Below are 15,480 nucleotides of genomic sequence, written 5' to 3'. Positions count from 1 at the left end.
GGCGCCCCATAGACTGCGGGGCTTTGGAAACAAATTCAAACGTACAGCTCTGCTATCACTTCCAACATAAATGAAGACAGAAAACTAAACAGCAGTGATGTTTGTAGGGTTACTGAAGTTTGGCTAGCTGGTATATAATGATGTGCAACGTGACCGCTAGCGACACAGCTATGTTAGCATAATATTGTAACGTTCACAAGAACCAGACGGTTGGGTCTCAGTTTGTCCGTTTATTCGGCACATAAGCAAGCGGGTTGCTAACTCAGGGGAGAGCGCCCTCGTGCTACACCTCTCTTCAGCCTGGCACCCACACAACACAGAACCCAGGTCCCCCCTCCCCTTCCTCCACACCACCCTCCCTACTTCCTGCAGCACAACCAAACATGAATCTTAAAGGAACACAACAGTGTGCAAAGATAACCAACATGTACAATAACACTTAACCATCGTTACAATATAAACAAGCTAACTTTTTTTCCACTCGATAAAAGTTAACGTGAGTGTTCTCGGTGGTCAGGAACAAATGTAATCGCATGGCAGGATGCTGTAAAAGGACCAAACTTCAGCCAGGAGAACAACTGAGATAATCCATCCACAATACGAGGTTAGTCATTCATATACTGCTGCATGGGCTGGGCTGTAGTTACATCCTAAGGTTTTAAAAACTGAGCTTAAATAAATGATTAGCGGTAATAAAAGCCGAGGGAGGTCAACAGTGATCACTGACTGTTTTAGGAGCTTTTTGAGATCAAATGGAAGAAAATACATAACATTAAACATGTTAACAACACAAAAGCCATATTAAACGCAGACTACTTTAGACCCGGAAGTAGGATTCATCACGTCATCACTTAACGACCGGATAGTGGCATTGTAAAGCGCTTTGGGTGCCTTGCCTATATAGCGCCTTGAAAAGCGCTATATAAATCCAATCCATTATTCTCAGGTAGGATGGCCTGCTTTGGAAAGTCTGAGGAACTCTCATCTATACAGTTTTATATATAAGGTGATACTTGGGTTGCTGGCTTCTTATATATGTTCCCTGCTTGCAATGAAACATGCTGGTCGGTATTCTCTTCGTCCGCATGGTTACTTGTTGTTTTCTGTTCCATTTGCCCGAACTGAATTTGGTAAAAGAGCTTTTGTTCGTTTAGCACCCTCGGCTTGGAACAAACTGCAGAAAGAATGGAAAATGACTGAATTCATTTCATTAATTGTTTTTAAATCTAAATTACGAATCCTTGAGGACAAGCCCATAACATGCAACTGTTTCAATTATATCAATTTGTTATTTTAACTGATTTTTAAATTTTTTATTAGAATTTTATTGAATTTTAATTAATTAATTCATTATTTTTTTCATTTATGTTTGCATGTGTGTTGTTGCTGCCTGTGTTTAATTGAGTAATTTCTGTAACTGTGAGACACTTGCTGCTGCTCTTGGCCAGGTCTCCCTTGAAAAAGAGGTTTTTAATCTCAGTGGGATCTTCCTGGTTAAATAAAGGTTAATAAAATAAATAAATAAATAAACTTGAAATGGGAGAGAATACGATTATAATAATATGGGAAAGAAAACTGAAACCGTATAGGTATTAGATAGAGGGTGACTGTGTAACCTGTGTCACGTGGAGTCATTCCGTGAGACGCTTATTAACCAGAATCACCAGCAGAGGGAAGGCGAGGAAACCGGAACCGATGTTCCGCTAAACAGAAAAACGTTTCCGTGCTCAGTCTTTACATGATTTGAGCAAAAAAATTAAAAATAAAATAAAACTGCATGTAGAGCTATATTAACCAGATTTTGTTGACGTGCTATTATAAGTCAGGATGGCCGAGCGGTCTAAGGCGCTGCGTTCAGGTCGCAGTCTCCCCTGGAGGCGTGGGTTCGAATCCCACTTCTGACATCACCTTTTTGTTTGATTGTTACTTCTAAAAATGTTTTACATGTTTAAAACTGTTTCCACACGCTCAAAATCAATGTTCACTACACCACAAACACTATAATACATAATATTCAAATAGATGGCATGTCTCCCAGGGAGAGGATAAGAATTTCAATAATTAATTAATAAAATTTAGTTAACATAAATTTATGGAGATTTTGTTTCTCATTATATCATCAGTGAGAAAAATATTTCTGGCTTTAATGTTTTTTTCTTTGCTTCTTGTTTTGGTCTATTTATGCAGTAATTCTTTAATAGTTGCAAAGAATTAAAATTATTTCTTTTTAATATCTCCATATTTTTCAGTGTATTCCGACTGTTTAATCTTTCAAGCTACGGTCTTTATGAACAGCACAGCAAATAATAAAGAAAGCGACAGAAGAAAAAGCAAACAAAGTATGCTGCAATTTTCAAAAGTCACAAAAATCCTCCTTAACTGACAGATTGGGTTAGTGGATTTTTTGAGTTAAACATTGAAACATTCACAGCATCCATCCATATGTGTTATTGATTAAACTAAGGAATGTAGCGTTGTGTCATCCCTTCTTATCAGTCCACAGGGGAAGAACAAACATGTGCGAGCTCCACGCCTAGAGGGCACCACCAGCTTGTGTTGTTTTTTCCTCCCTCCTCCTGGAGTTCAAACACATTAGTGACTGAAGCGCCGCAGGTGAGCAGCCTGCAGGAGCATATGGGAGGTGCCAGGGGAGCAAAAGAGAGCAACCCAAAGCAGATGGGGAGAAGGTGACGACGCACTCAATATGTGTGTGGGTGTGTCAGAGGGAAAAGGAGAAGGCAATGTGTAGAGAGACTCACACCGCCTCCACCATTACACACCTGTCAGAGCAGGTGGAGACACTGACAGCTGATACCTGAACCTGGAGGTCTGGCTGGAGGGCTCCTCTTTAACTCAGTGGAGGGTTTTTGTTTCTTTTTTATTTATTTTTTTATTTTTGAAGGCATCGGGTTTTGAATGATTCTGTTTTGTCATATTTTTTATTTTTCTTGACTATTTGAAGATTGAGATTTGCTGGTGCCTCCAGTCAACGTAGGGATTCGATTTTTCATCAAAACCTTTTATTGAGAACACTTAAGGACTCTATTATTGTGGCACCTGCGTCTGCGAGAGCTCAGTCATGGCAGACTTCCCGTCCAAAGTTACCACAGAGACCAGCGTCCCTAACTCCCAGAACTCCCACGGTGGGAACAGCATCCGAGGGCTGCCTGGAAGCATATCCTCCAGGGTGGACTTTTCATTTATCCGAAGCATCCCAGCTATGCTGATGATCGCTGAAATTGTATGTAACCAACTAAATGATTACTCTTCTGTCTGTCCTGCACTCTGCTCTGTTTAGTGGGAGGGATGCCTACTCTACTTATTTTATGTTCTGAAACCTCTTGCACTATAAACCAGCAGGGCCTCGGTCCATCTTAGCCATTGTGACTTTTGACGGACAGAAACATAAAAATATTTAGTGTTCGAACACAATTTTCACACTGAAGATACAAAAGTAAGTTCCTAAAACAGCCTGTAACTGTAGTTTTTAATAAACAACAACAGCTAATTTAACATTTTGAGGGGGTTGTTTTCAATTCAACTTTATTTATACAGCGCCAAATCACAACAACAGTCGCCTCAAGGTGCTTCATACTGTAAGGTCGACCTACAATAATACATACAGAGAAAAACCCAACAATCATATGACCCCCTAAGAGCAGCACTTTGGCGACAGTGGGAAGGAAAAACTCCCTTTTAACAGGAAGAAACCTCCGACAGAACCAGGCTCAGGGAGGGGCGGGGCCATCTGCTGCGATTGGTTGAGGTGAGAGAAGGATTTAATGATAAATGATGGTGTGATTTGTTTATGAATGGCCAATTTAAAATGCTTTGGGGTTGTTCAGCATGGAAAAGCTAATCAAGGTGACTCAACCTCTAGAGATGGACACGCCCCTTATTGCTGAAAAGACTTTAAGTGAATTTTAAAACTGCCTTCGATGCTTTATTTTTAAAAGCACTGAAGATTGTTTTTACTTTGAATGTTTGGAGGTTTTTTGAAGAGTGTTGCATTATGAACATGTTGTACGTTACCTCTGGTGGGAGGTGCTGGAAAGGTCCTTTAAATATGATGCTTATTTTCACCTCCCCTTTTATTGTTGTCAAACTCTTTGCTTTACACAAATTATATTTTTAAAATAATCATTAATTATCTTATACTGAAGCTCGGTGAAGCTCCCGTGTGCCTGAGTGGACTATTTCAAGCATATAAGCCTTTAATGACACAATACAAGAGTAGAAAAAGAAACTTGTCAGCGTCGGTTTATGTTCAGCACAGAGCAGCAACCAAACTAACTAGAACTCAAACATCTGTGAGGGAGACTTTTGCTTTCAGAGGTGGTGGAGATCAAAGCAGAATGTTAGACCTCAAACACAACTCCTTACAAGCTTGAGTGCTCCCCTTACAGTATCTGCTTTATAATTTGATAGTATGACGGTGCTGTTGGTTTATGACAGAACTGCGTTTGCTGAGTTGCCAAAAAAAGTCATAAAAACTTAATAAACAAACACAAGAAGCCCTGAGCTGCAGCTGTTTACCCCACATCGCCTGATGTACAGTGAGGCAATATGCGCGTCTTATCAACCTTTGGACAGCCTGACCCATTTAAACACCGAAGACCATAAATTCCACTGCAGCAAGAAGTGTAATGATCCTTATGGTGGGCTGAACGCAGCTCAATGCAGCTGCAAAAGACTGAACTCCTGTTCACGTGTTTCTCACCTGGGAAGAAACATTGTTAGCATGGATTAACACCCGTGCCTGTCATTGGCAATTTAAACGTTAAAAAGACTAAATGAAGTGATTTGTCTGAGTTAATGATTAAAGCAAAACGTTATTACTTTTCCGTGCTGAGTTTTGCCCGACCTACTACTACAACACCATGAAATGTCAGCAAAAACTGCACCTAATAAAGCCCAGACAGGTGACACGTTTCACAGTCTGAACATTAACAGGGACGCCGCCGTGCACTGTTGTTCCTGCAGTTGTAGTGCAATGCTGGAGAGATCAGTGGAGTGTGACAGGAGGAGCCAAAGACCTCCGCCACCTCTCAGACGTTAGTCAGCCATGTTTCCTTTGCCTAAAGCCAGTACATACCTGAGGGGGGGGGGGGAGATTGGACCGAGGCTGAGAGCTGCTGTCGTATCACTGTTCACCTGGTACTTCACACAATGAGGTTTATCTGGAGAAAAAACGATTTACATAAGCAGACACCATCATTGATTTCATTTTCCAGGCTCTGTGCCACTTTCTGATAGTGAAGCTTTCCGACTGTGCACCGCACAGTAAAGCAGCATGCAGTCATTTTTATTGTTTATAGATAACCAGGAAGGTTTATGGAGCATAAACGGAAACTTGTTGACACACATTCAAATTCTGTGTCATCTGATTAATGGTGCAGACACACACGTCTTTATCTATGACACCAGCAGTCATAGATAAACGGAAAGAGCTCATCACAGGTTTAAGTCACATGACTGATATATAACATAAAGATATTATATTATAATATAAAGTTATCCTGGATTACCTACACTGTATTCCTTCACTGCTGCAAACTTTTGCTGTACCTTGCGTACTCTGTGTATCAGTCCACATCCTGTCTTCCTTCTCTCATCAACCGGTCGCAGCAGATGGCCCCGCCCCTCCCTGAGCCTGGTTCTGCTGGAGGTTTCTTCCTGTTAAAAGGGAGTTTTTCCTTCCCACTGTCGCCAAAGTGCTGCTCATAGGGGGTCATATGATTGTTGGGTTTTTCCTCTGTATGTATTATTGTAGGTCAACCTTACAATATAAAGCGCCTTGAGGCGACTGCTGTTGTGATTCGGCGCTGTATAAATAAAGTTGAATTGAAAACAACCCCCTCAAAATGTTAAATTAGCTGTTGTTTGACGAGCATTTATTAAAACTGAAACACAGCCTTTCTTCCCAGACGCTGTTTCCACAATGAAAAAACAGAAGTAGTAATGTGAGAGTAAAGTTTGCTGCGGCTGAAACATTGTGACATCATTGTTTGATATCCATAATGTTTAGCACCACCTTGTTGATTTTCCATCTCCACATCAACAACATCAACATAAAAAAACAACAAGTTAGTCTCAGCAATATTTTTGCACACATTTTTAAAAACAAACCTTTTTTCATATCTCCATGACTGCATCTTTTCACCTGTCCTTACTCTGAAATTAGCAGAACACGATTAGTCTCCTGTTTCAGGTCTCCAGGTCCTGATGCAGTATTAATATACAACATGCCCTGCACACTCCATTATAAAATGCATTTGCATAATGCATAAACTCCTGCTGCTGTGCTAGAGCACACAGTTTAACTTGAGCAATGTTTGAACTTTGGCCATTAAACGATATATTTAGAACACTTTATGGTGCAGAGTTGTCCTCTCCACTTCATCCAGCTCGACACTGTTTTGCTTTTTTGTTTTAAATCAAAGGTGAATGCCCTCCGTTTCATTCAAGTTCCTCGCTCATTTTGGTAAACACAGTTTACACAGCAGTGTCACAGCAAACTCCCTGGTCGAACATGTGCATCACAGCTGGACTTTACTGTTTTACTCAGGAAGTTCAAATGATTTCCTCTTCCTTCGGTTCAGAAGAGAAAAGCTCGTTATGATGCAGCCGCTTTGCAAAGGTCTACTTAGGAGAGCGTGCTGTGTATGCATGTGTGTAAAAAGTGAAACCTGACCTGTGCATACATAATGGACTGTCATGTCCTTTCTCATGAGACTGAAGCAGGAAGACATGCGTGCAGGGAAAGAGGGACGCCTCGTGTGTTTTGTACAGTACCTGCAAGAGTCGGTCAGACTGACTTTTAAGATCCCCATGAAAACAGTCTGCCCACCTCAGTGTCACAGACAGTCTGTGGTGCTTATCTGGGCATCAGTGACCTCGTCAAGTGCAGTAAACTCAGGTTACGAGATTATTCTAAAATCTGAGATCTGCTGACGAATATCTGCTGAGCATCGCAAAGCATTTAACAGCTGGTGTTTTCCTCAGAATTTGATGGTTGAAGAAAGATTACAACAGCCATGTGTACTGTAAATGTTGGTATATATGAATTCTAAGATTTTACTCAAAAATGAACCCATACATAATGGATACAGTTGCTGGAGGTGATTACGTTGTTCTTGCATGCTCCGTCTAACACAATAACTACTGCTTACCTGTGACTCAGCAGATAGAGGCGGTTATCTACCAATCAGAAGGTCGGTAGTTGCCCCATGTGAATGTTAGCCAAGGTATAGAAATGTCTGTTTAACTGGATGGATTCATCGTAAAAAGCACTTTGAGTGCTCAGAGTAGAACAGCACTCCATGAGCACCAGTCACCATTTGTTTGTTTGTTAATAATGTAATAACTGTTTACATAATTTTATTTTTCGTGCCCCCAAACTGATGCACCTGTTGTTTCCTCCCTCTCACCTATTTAGGTTTTTGGGCTGCTCCACTGGGCGCTGATAGCAGGCACCTCTATAGTGGGAGGAGCGTATGGCTGGGTATTGTTTGTCGCCATCACTCTGTGGATCCTCACCACCATCCTCTTCTTCGTCATCCTGTTTGGTGTCACACAAACACTGCCTGCTGTCCCATGGCCCCTGACGGTATGTGAGAGACGGAGGGCAAAGACGAATAAAGTCAAAGAACGTACACAGAGATGTTCCTTGGCAACATTTTATAAACCACCTGTGACTTCGGGCATCATTTCAGTGCATTTAACTACTTAAAAGTTGTTACATTAGAAAAACCAGGAAACAAAGAATTAATTGTACCGCAGTTACAGTATAATGTGTGTCTCCAGCACAACACACCCTGCACACCTCAAAGTGCAGCACACTTATGATCGTGGCTCAAGAGTTGGGAGTTTGCCTTGTAACCGGAAGGTTGTCGGTTCGAGCCCCGGCTCGGACAGTCTCGTCGTTGTGTCCTTGGGCAAGACACTTCACCTACTGCCTACTGGTGTTGGCCAGAGGGGCCGATGGTGCTATATGGCAGCCTTGCTTCTGCCCCAGGGCAGCTGTGGCTACACCTGTAGCTGCCTCCACCAGTGTGTGGATGACTGGGTGTGTAAAGTGCTTTGGGGTCCTTAGGGACTAGTAAAAGCACTATACAAATACAGGCCGTTTACCATTTATGTAAAATAGGAAAATTGTTTGATTTATGATTAGTAAATAACTTAAAATTACATTATTTGAATTAATTACAGTGTAATGATTCCTTTGTTTCCTGTAAAACCGCGACTCATTATATCCTCAGTCTACTGTTAATAACTTGAAATATTTGTATGTGACTATAATGACATCATAATTTTAAATAAAATATGTTGAAGTTCAGTCTACAGGGGAATTACACCCTTAGTCACGGGTTGTATTAGAAACAGTTACCGGTTCCTTGATTTTGCAGTTTGGATGTTTGGTCATCAGTTCTGAGAGACGGTGCATGAACGTCAGCGATACTAATGTGTACTCTCACAGAGCAACAAAAAGGCTGATGAAGTGGTGACGATGACAAGGCTGCAGAAACAGCTCAAAGACAGAAAGAGAAAAAGACGAGGATGCGAAGCCACAGAGGGGCACAGTGTGGCAGGAAGACGGCGAGTCGTTGTGCATTGATGTAATGTGTGTTTTCTCCATTTGTTTCAGGTGATGGTGTATTTTAGCGCAGCCACAGTCCTCTATCTCACTGCTTTCATCACCAACGCAGCTTATGTGGCTCCCTTCCACGGGCTCTATATCTATGGACATTTGGCAGCTGCTGCAGTAAGTCACCACTCACACTATCTCACAAACTAGCCCAATGTCCAGGGAACACAGAACAGCTTTTTATAACGCACTCGGTGTATTTGATTAGGTGTGCCGCTCGCTAGTGCTGTTAGTGCTGGGAACGACCTTTTGTCTTCAGAAGAGCTTAATTTCTTCATGGCACAGATTCCACATGATGCTAGAAATACTGATCCGAGTTTTTCGTCCACGCTATCACAGCATCACAGTTTCTACAGATTCGTCGGCTACACATCCGTGATGAAGGTTTTCCACATCACCAAATCGGAAGGCTTTTCTATTTAATGGAGATGTTGTGACTGTGGAGGCCATTCGAGTACAGTGAACTCACTCTCGTTTCAAGAGGACAGTTTGAGGAACAGATCAGTAATGTCTGAAATAATTAAACCAGCCTGTCTGACACCAACAATCAAAGGCTGTCTTGGCGAGGCCTACACGCCTAAACACACTGAGTTCTTGCCAAGTGATCGACTGTTTAGATATTTGCAATAATGAGCAGCTGAATAGGTGTGCCTTATAAAGTGGCAGGTGACTATGACTTACATTGGCAGAAACATCTCCTGTATCAGTGTGTTTTACAGTTCCTCCTGCAGGTCAAAGTCTGTCCTGGTTTACAGCTTTAGCAGAAGCATTGATCACATGATTTCTCACACACACACACACACACACACACACACACACACTCTTATCAGAAACTGCCTCTGAGCCACTCCTGTCTAGATTATAGAGGTAAGGTCCCACTAGTACATTGTTTAACCTGCTAAATCACACAGCTGGGCTTGGTATAGATATGAATTCAGAAATATAAACATGACTGTGATTTATGATGGCTGATAAGAATTTCAGACTTTTGCTCAGCTTCCTGGAGTCCCTTCGGCGGTGTAACCGCGTCTCTTCTCATTTTCTTTCGCTGCAGTTCTTTGGTGCTGTGGTGACCTTTGTGTACGCAGCCAGTGCTTTCTTCTCCTACTTGGACTGGAAGGGGGACGGAGGAAACGCCGCCACCAACACAGTGCCGACTTAGGGCTGTGCGGCCAGCGGTGCTGCTCCCAGGAACAAAGCTCACAAAACTCAGATCCTGACTGAGGCAAACCCTGATAATAACCACGAGATGAAATCTGTTCCAGGTGGTTTATTGTTTTAGCCATCCCAGTAATACAGTAAGTATACTGTATTACTACTACGAAATGTAATAATCCTAGATTGCATTAAAAATACACTTGAATCATTATGTACATAAAGTTATAAATTTCAGTAATAATTGAACAAAATCTGAAAATGTGAGCAGCATTAAAAGAAAAATAAGCACAGGCTGCATGTGCTAACTACAGTGGAGGGTTGTTTGGTTAGTCTGAGATCACCAGTGGAAAAACCTGTTAGCTAAGGGAGGACCGCAGATCTCGACCTCCAGCTTTGGGCAGTTCTCTGCTGCATTCTGCATCTACCAACAAGAAGAGGAGGATGAAACCGCTGAAAGTTGGCTTCACAGTTTGGGTTTACTGGGCCTAACAGAGCCTTTTAGCAATAAAACCGCCCATAATGCACCTGTAAGAAAATAATCATGATGCTGACACACTGACACTGGATATTTCTGCATGATTCAAATATCGATCCACAGGCGTGGAACACTGTTTTTGTGTGATTTAAGTGAAAGTCTGCTCCTCTCCTGCTGTACTGTACGTGCCTTTATGAACCACGCGAGTCTTTTTGTACCAAGAGTTTGGACGTTGGTGAAATCCTGCGCTGAGTGCTAGAGCTCAGCTACACACTTCAAATAAACGACTGAGGTTTTTCTTTTGTGCTTATTTGAAAATATCGTTTTGTGTTTGTTTTTTTACAGACAATCGTAACAACAACAGCATTTCACCGGAGAAATAAATATACTTGGAAAATGAAACATTTCTAAACACATAAAAACAATTTGTACCAAAAACTAACTGCAGACACACACAATCATTTTACATTAAACGTCACTTTGACAAGTTCGAAACTTAAACACTGTTAATATAATTTATATGTCCATGAAACATATATTAGTTCTACTTTACTACTTTCTGAAAAACGAAGCATGTTTGTTTCACAGCACAGGGACAGAAATACTCGACTTCCTGTTTCAAACAGGCCGTTCCAGTAAAAGCTAAACAGAATCACTGCACACGAGTGAAAGCATGAAAATGTGAATTACAGTTGAAGAAATATTAACTTTTCAAGGAGTCACATGCAGTCGAGTGATTGTTAACAGAAAGTGGGCAAAACCTTCAAACTTTCATGGCAAACAGACACAGAGGCTCTTCCACTGACCCCTCTACATAAAACGCAGAGAAACAAATATAAATTATCCGTTACAGACGGAAGATTTACGTTAAAAGACTCTGAATCGAACACTTTCATTAAGGCCCTGGAACAATTTTCCAGAGATTCACTGAGATTCATTAAAGTCAGCATGCTTGGAGCCTCCAAGGTTCAGAGATGTGACCACCAGTCCCTGACTCAGGTCTGGACACCGGCCCTCCTTTTCCTAGAAACACACAAATACATTCAGCATTAATGTACAGTACCCCCCCACACACACACACACACACACACACACACACACACACACACACACACACACACGGTTCAAAACTTCATAACAAAGAGCCACGTGTCACAGCTGCCCTGTTATTTAAATGGGGCCACTTTTATAGTTATTCTCCAGCTCACAGAAAACTCACAGCTCTATATTGCAGAAACATCTCCTTGAAAGCCATGAAGTCAGTGAACGTCAGCAACATGTCAAAGATGTCACCTGACACTTCCTCCTTGTGCTGCCTGCAGAGGAAGGAGATAAACTCGTCACTTTTTCAGTGTACTTGTGTGCCACCTTGTGGTCTATTGCAAAATAACATTTCTTACGAGCAACACAACATAACTGACACATGGGCTGCTTTCAGTTCAGGTTCCACTTCTGTCACATCTTACATGAGTAACTCTTTAAAGGTGTCCATGCTGAAGCCGGGAATTCTCTCCATCAGCTGCTGCTCCAGGTATTTTTCCAGCAGGTCAACCTAAATAACAGCCAAGATTCTGCTTTAAGTCAACGTATTTGTAAAAACTGAACATCTCTGTATGACTGTGAGAGTGAAATCTGCCCACACTTACATATTCATTAAAGATGGGCGTGTAGCTGAGCTTGTTCTCATCAGAGTCATCAAACTCACGGTAATGTTTCTCCATGAAAATCTGCTGAATCTGCTGGAAGTCGTCCTCTGAAAGAGAAGCAGTGGACATGTAGAAAGCGCGTGTTCATCACTAACTGGTGGCACTGTCAGTGAACCTACCCATGATGATGTCCTCTATGCAGCCAATAACTCCATCGAAGGCCGTGTCTGCAGCCGAGGAACTGAAGGGAGAGAAGTGAGAGAAATCAGCACAAACTCCACGAGTTCCTGCTCTGTGGTGGATTTTACACAGCAAGAGAAAATCCCAAATGACTCTGAACTTTTGCACCCGTTAAACATGTTTGCTGTACAATCACTCCACCCTGGAAAAAGTGAGAAATCGCTAAAAAGCCCAAAATTACCCTGATATTCATGCCCACGATGAGTGCATCAAATCTGACTTAAAACAGGACGTCAGCTTCCTGCAGACGGTTAGAAAGCGTTTCACAACAACCCACCTGGAAATAGCAAAGTGCTCCTCGTCCGTATCGAACACGTTTACCATGTTGTCTCCACTACTCCGGATTTCTGAGAAGATAAAGCGAGCACACAGGTGAGCACTGCCCTTCTGCTAACACCTGTAAGATAAAACAGGCAGGTAGCCAGCGCTAACGTTCACAACAAACGCAACATCAGCTCTGAAGTGTGTTTCCGTTACTTGCTCTCATCAGAGTCCCCGCGCGAGCAACGTCAGTTAGCCGAGGCGGCTAATCAAAGACGCACGCGGCGTTAAATTGCCGCCATTTCTCATAAGTGAAAAAGTTCATTTACAGAAGTGTCGTGACGTGTTTAACTCACCCGGCTCCCTGATGTCCATGTCGGCTAAACTGCTCACTAGCGTACGCAATCCTGTTACCAAGGAAACGAGTGAACTTTGTGCGCCTTCGTGCTCCGTCGGGTAAAACAAAAACTACCGTATATCGGTTCCCACATTTATCTGGAAGGGAAACAGCTGGTACTACTACTAATATTATACATCAAAATGTTCACGAATTTTGCAGATTACACTTGTTTGTTCACCAAATCATTCGCCATGAGGACGATTCACGTTTCTTCCATCAGGCCTGTTACTTTTAAACCGTCACCTACAGACGATCATTAGCCTGTTTTAGCGGAACCAGATGATTGTTGGAGCTTAAAGATGCAAAAAGGAAACACGTATAACTCAGATGCTGCCTGACGTCCATCAGAAGCGCTGAAAATCGGAGATCATATACTTCTTTTGTTCGTGCCACAAGAGAAGAGTGAATGAGACGGTGGATCGACCATAACTTTTATTTTAAAGTATCAATTAAAGTTTTATTATTGATATTATTGCAAATTTAAAATCGAAATCTAAAAGGTCGTATTAATATCGGTAATATTATGTAAAAGTAATTAAAATCATCTTCAGCTGCAACATTAACGTGAGGTATTAACGAATCTGTAATTATCCTGTAGCATAACGTATTATATTTAAAGTACTTCATGTACATTTTTATGCCAAATCCGACTTCGTAGGTTATTATCATACCAAGCAGGATTAGGACTTTCCTAAAGGAGTTATTAAATACAAAATAACGTTTAAACTGTTTTGCTGTGTCACTTTTCCCCTGACACATCTGTCCTGAGTGCATCGGGCTTCATGTGAGCCTGAGACAGTGCCCAGTGTTTTCTGCACTGTAATTCTTTGTGATAAATTACCAACACACCAAGAGACAAAAACATAGCAATAGATCCCTGACTAATATCCAGAGGAGATGGAGATCAGCTGTTACTTAAAGAGTTGCTGTGTGTGTTTAAAAATGTCCACATTTCACAGGCCAGTGGGTAAAATGATCAGTGAGTGTATCAATAGTTTGGTTTTGTAGCAGGAGTCACACAAAAGAATCACATGAACATACATTTATTACAAATGTCACAATCCAGGAAACAATTCTTCAATAAATCACATCTTTGGGAACTCGGGGAGATTTTCCTTTACAGATGTTTTAAATACATTCTCTCTCTCTCTCTCTCACACACACACACACACACACACACACACACACACACACACACACACACACACACACACACACACACACACACACAAAATTCACCTCTCACCTCCATGGATAAGGTGCTCCAGGAAACTACAACATAGCAAACAACGACCATACCGGTCTTTTGTCATACCGAGAGATTCTGCTGTTGTCATAAACCGTTCTAGTATCGTGTGAATGATTTTACTGATTTTGTTCATGCAGCATGAAGCATCAACTCCTTCAGAAACTATAAGAACAGGATATATGTAAAATTGCTGTCATTTGAAATGCCATTGGGCGTTTTAAAATTGTACAATACAATTTTACTGAATTATGATTTAACGTACGATTAATTTTGTCACCTGTTTCCAAAATACAAACATAATTCAGTCAACCCAGAGATGCTTCAAGTAAAGGATGGACAGAAAGACAAACACAAGGCAAAAGACAAGAAGAGGGAAGATGAAGAAAAGGGAGCAGGAGTTGTACAGAACCCGCGTTTTTACTCAGCCTGAGCACTTCTGACAAACTTTGCTTTTAACACAAGATCACCAGCAGCGCTGTGACGTGCAGCACGTGAACGATCAATCCACATTTCCTCCTGCAATTCACCGCTCAGCTCGTGAGCCAACATCAGCGTTCAGCCTCATTTTAAGTGACCAACTAAAAACTCTTTTTGTGGACTGAAAAGTGTCAGGTTTGTCATCACAAACCAAAAATCAAACAGCCTCTCAGACAAGCTCGACCCCTGTTCCCCAACTGTTGGCACTAATCAAGTTTTACAGTGTGTGGTGGTGCGAGTACACACTTCCCTTACACTGGTTCTTTAAAATGTGCATTTATAACCGGGAGGAAGAAACCTGACTGCGATCACTTGTATGTGACTTTAATGTAAATTTTAATCCCCACATTCTGTGGTTGCTTTATAAACGAGTAAAGCACAAAAGGGAGGGTCAAATCAATCAGTTCTTATTCAGACAGAAACACGTTATTTCTGCCATTTACTTTCTTTTGTGATTTGCTTTGTAAACTTAATCAGAAAATTGAACTCAAGCGATTAAAGTCAATTAGACAGAGTAGAATCTGAGATTTTAGCCAACAATAGAATGAAAAACCTCCTACTGGGTGATCGATCAGTACAGACGGGAAAGCTGCCCAGGGTTTGAGTGTTGGAGAAAATGAAAATGCTACAGTGAGAACACAATCACTCACGCATCTGTAAGCAAAAAAAGAAAGTAAGACACATTTCAAGTTTGTACCTTCGGTTTAATACTGTACTACAGGCTGCGTTTTCCTCTGTGACCAAGCCCTGTCACGTCTGCAGACGTGTGCATGACGGCGATGGGGTTAAATAGTAGCAGCCTCAGGACTGAAAGCACAAGTGGGGTCCTCGTGATGGAAAGGTTCTTTGTTTTTAAATAGCTTTACACGGGCCTGGAGATAAGAACTCGGTTCTGTCTGTAGCCGAGTTACACGGTCTCTGCGCTTT

At 41.6% G+C, this 15,480-nt stretch overlaps 2 protein-coding genes and 1 non-coding gene across 5 annotated transcripts; 2 read left to right on the top strand and 1 right to left on the bottom strand.

Moving 5' to 3' along the window:
• Positions 1 to 578: 578 nt before the first annotated feature.
• On the top strand, positions 579 to 10,598 carry pllp (plasmolipin). Its single transcript, XM_026176762.1, has 5 exons — positions 579 to 604; positions 2,497 to 3,241; positions 7,439 to 7,609; positions 8,648 to 8,764; positions 9,702 to 10,598. Exons 2-5 carry the CDS (start codon positions 3,080 to 3,082, stop codon positions 9,807 to 9,809), a joined length of 558 nt encoding a protein of 185 aa, XP_026032547.1. The 5' UTR covers positions 579 to 604; positions 2,497 to 3,079; the 3' UTR covers positions 9,810 to 10,598.
• On the top strand, positions 1,822 to 1,904 carry trnal-cag (transfer RNA leucine (anticodon CAG)). The gene has a single exon. It is a non-coding gene; the product is annotated as a tRNA-Leu (tRNA).
• On the bottom strand, positions 10,019 to 15,313 carry arl2bp (ADP-ribosylation factor-like 2 binding protein). Of its 3 annotated transcripts, XM_026176763.1 has the most exons (8): positions 13,006 to 13,082; positions 12,784 to 12,922; positions 12,444 to 12,513; positions 12,106 to 12,167; positions 11,927 to 12,033; positions 11,747 to 11,832; positions 11,500 to 11,596; positions 10,019 to 11,303 (listed from the first exon to the last, which is right to left on the bottom strand). In XM_026176763.1, the coding sequence occupies exons 2-8, from the start codon at positions 12,800 to 12,802 to the stop codon at positions 11,205 to 11,207; spliced, it is 540 nt and encodes a 179-aa protein (XP_026032548.1). In that variant the 5' UTR covers positions 12,803 to 12,922; positions 13,006 to 13,082; the 3' UTR covers positions 10,019 to 11,204. The 3 variants fall into 3 exon arrangements, with proteins under 3 accessions (XP_026032548.1, XP_026032550.1, XP_026032549.1); XM_026176765.1 differs by lacking the exons at positions 12,784 to 12,922; positions 13,006 to 13,082 and adding an exon at positions 15,251 to 15,313; XM_026176764.1 differs by lacking the exons at positions 12,784 to 12,922; positions 13,006 to 13,082 and adding an exon at positions 12,644 to 12,755.
• Positions 15,314 to 15,480: the final 167 nt, after the last annotated feature.

This window comes from Astatotilapia calliptera, chromosome 7 (genome assembly GCF_900246225.1).
Source record: "Astatotilapia calliptera chromosome 7, fAstCal1.2, whole genome shotgun sequence".
Taxonomy (NCBI): Eukaryota; Metazoa; Chordata; class Actinopteri; order Cichliformes; family Cichlidae; genus Astatotilapia; species Astatotilapia calliptera.
The sequence above is the reverse complement of the archived record's forward strand: the minus strand, read 5'-3'. Positions and strand labels throughout refer to the sequence as shown.

What these genes read in the sequence shown, in the direction of transcription:
- arl2bp (XM_026176763.1), bottom strand. An exon ending in CATAGAGGACATCATCATGG is followed by an intron (nt 12,034 to 12,105) that starts GTAGGTTCACTG and finishes CTTCTCTTTCAG; the next exon opens with AGGACGACTTCCAGCAGATT. An exon ending in TGTTTCTGCAATATAGAGCT is followed by an intron (nt 11,304 to 11,499) that starts GTGAGTTTTCTG and finishes GTGTGTTTCTAG; the next exon opens with GAAAAGGAGGGCCGGTGTCC.
- pllp (XM_026176762.1), top strand. Translation starts at nt 3,080, where the DNA reads ATGGCAGACTTCCCGTCCAAAGTTACCACAGAGACCAGCGTCCCTAAC. An exon ending in CTGTCCCATGGCCCCTGACG is followed by an intron (nt 7,610 to 8,647) that starts GTATGTGAGAGA and finishes CATTTGTTTCAG; the next exon opens with GTGATGGTGTATTTTAGCGC. An exon ending in GACATTTGGCAGCTGCTGCA is followed by an intron (nt 8,765 to 9,701) that starts GTAAGTCACCAC and finishes CTTTCGCTGCAG; the next exon opens with TTCTTTGGTGCTGTGGTGAC.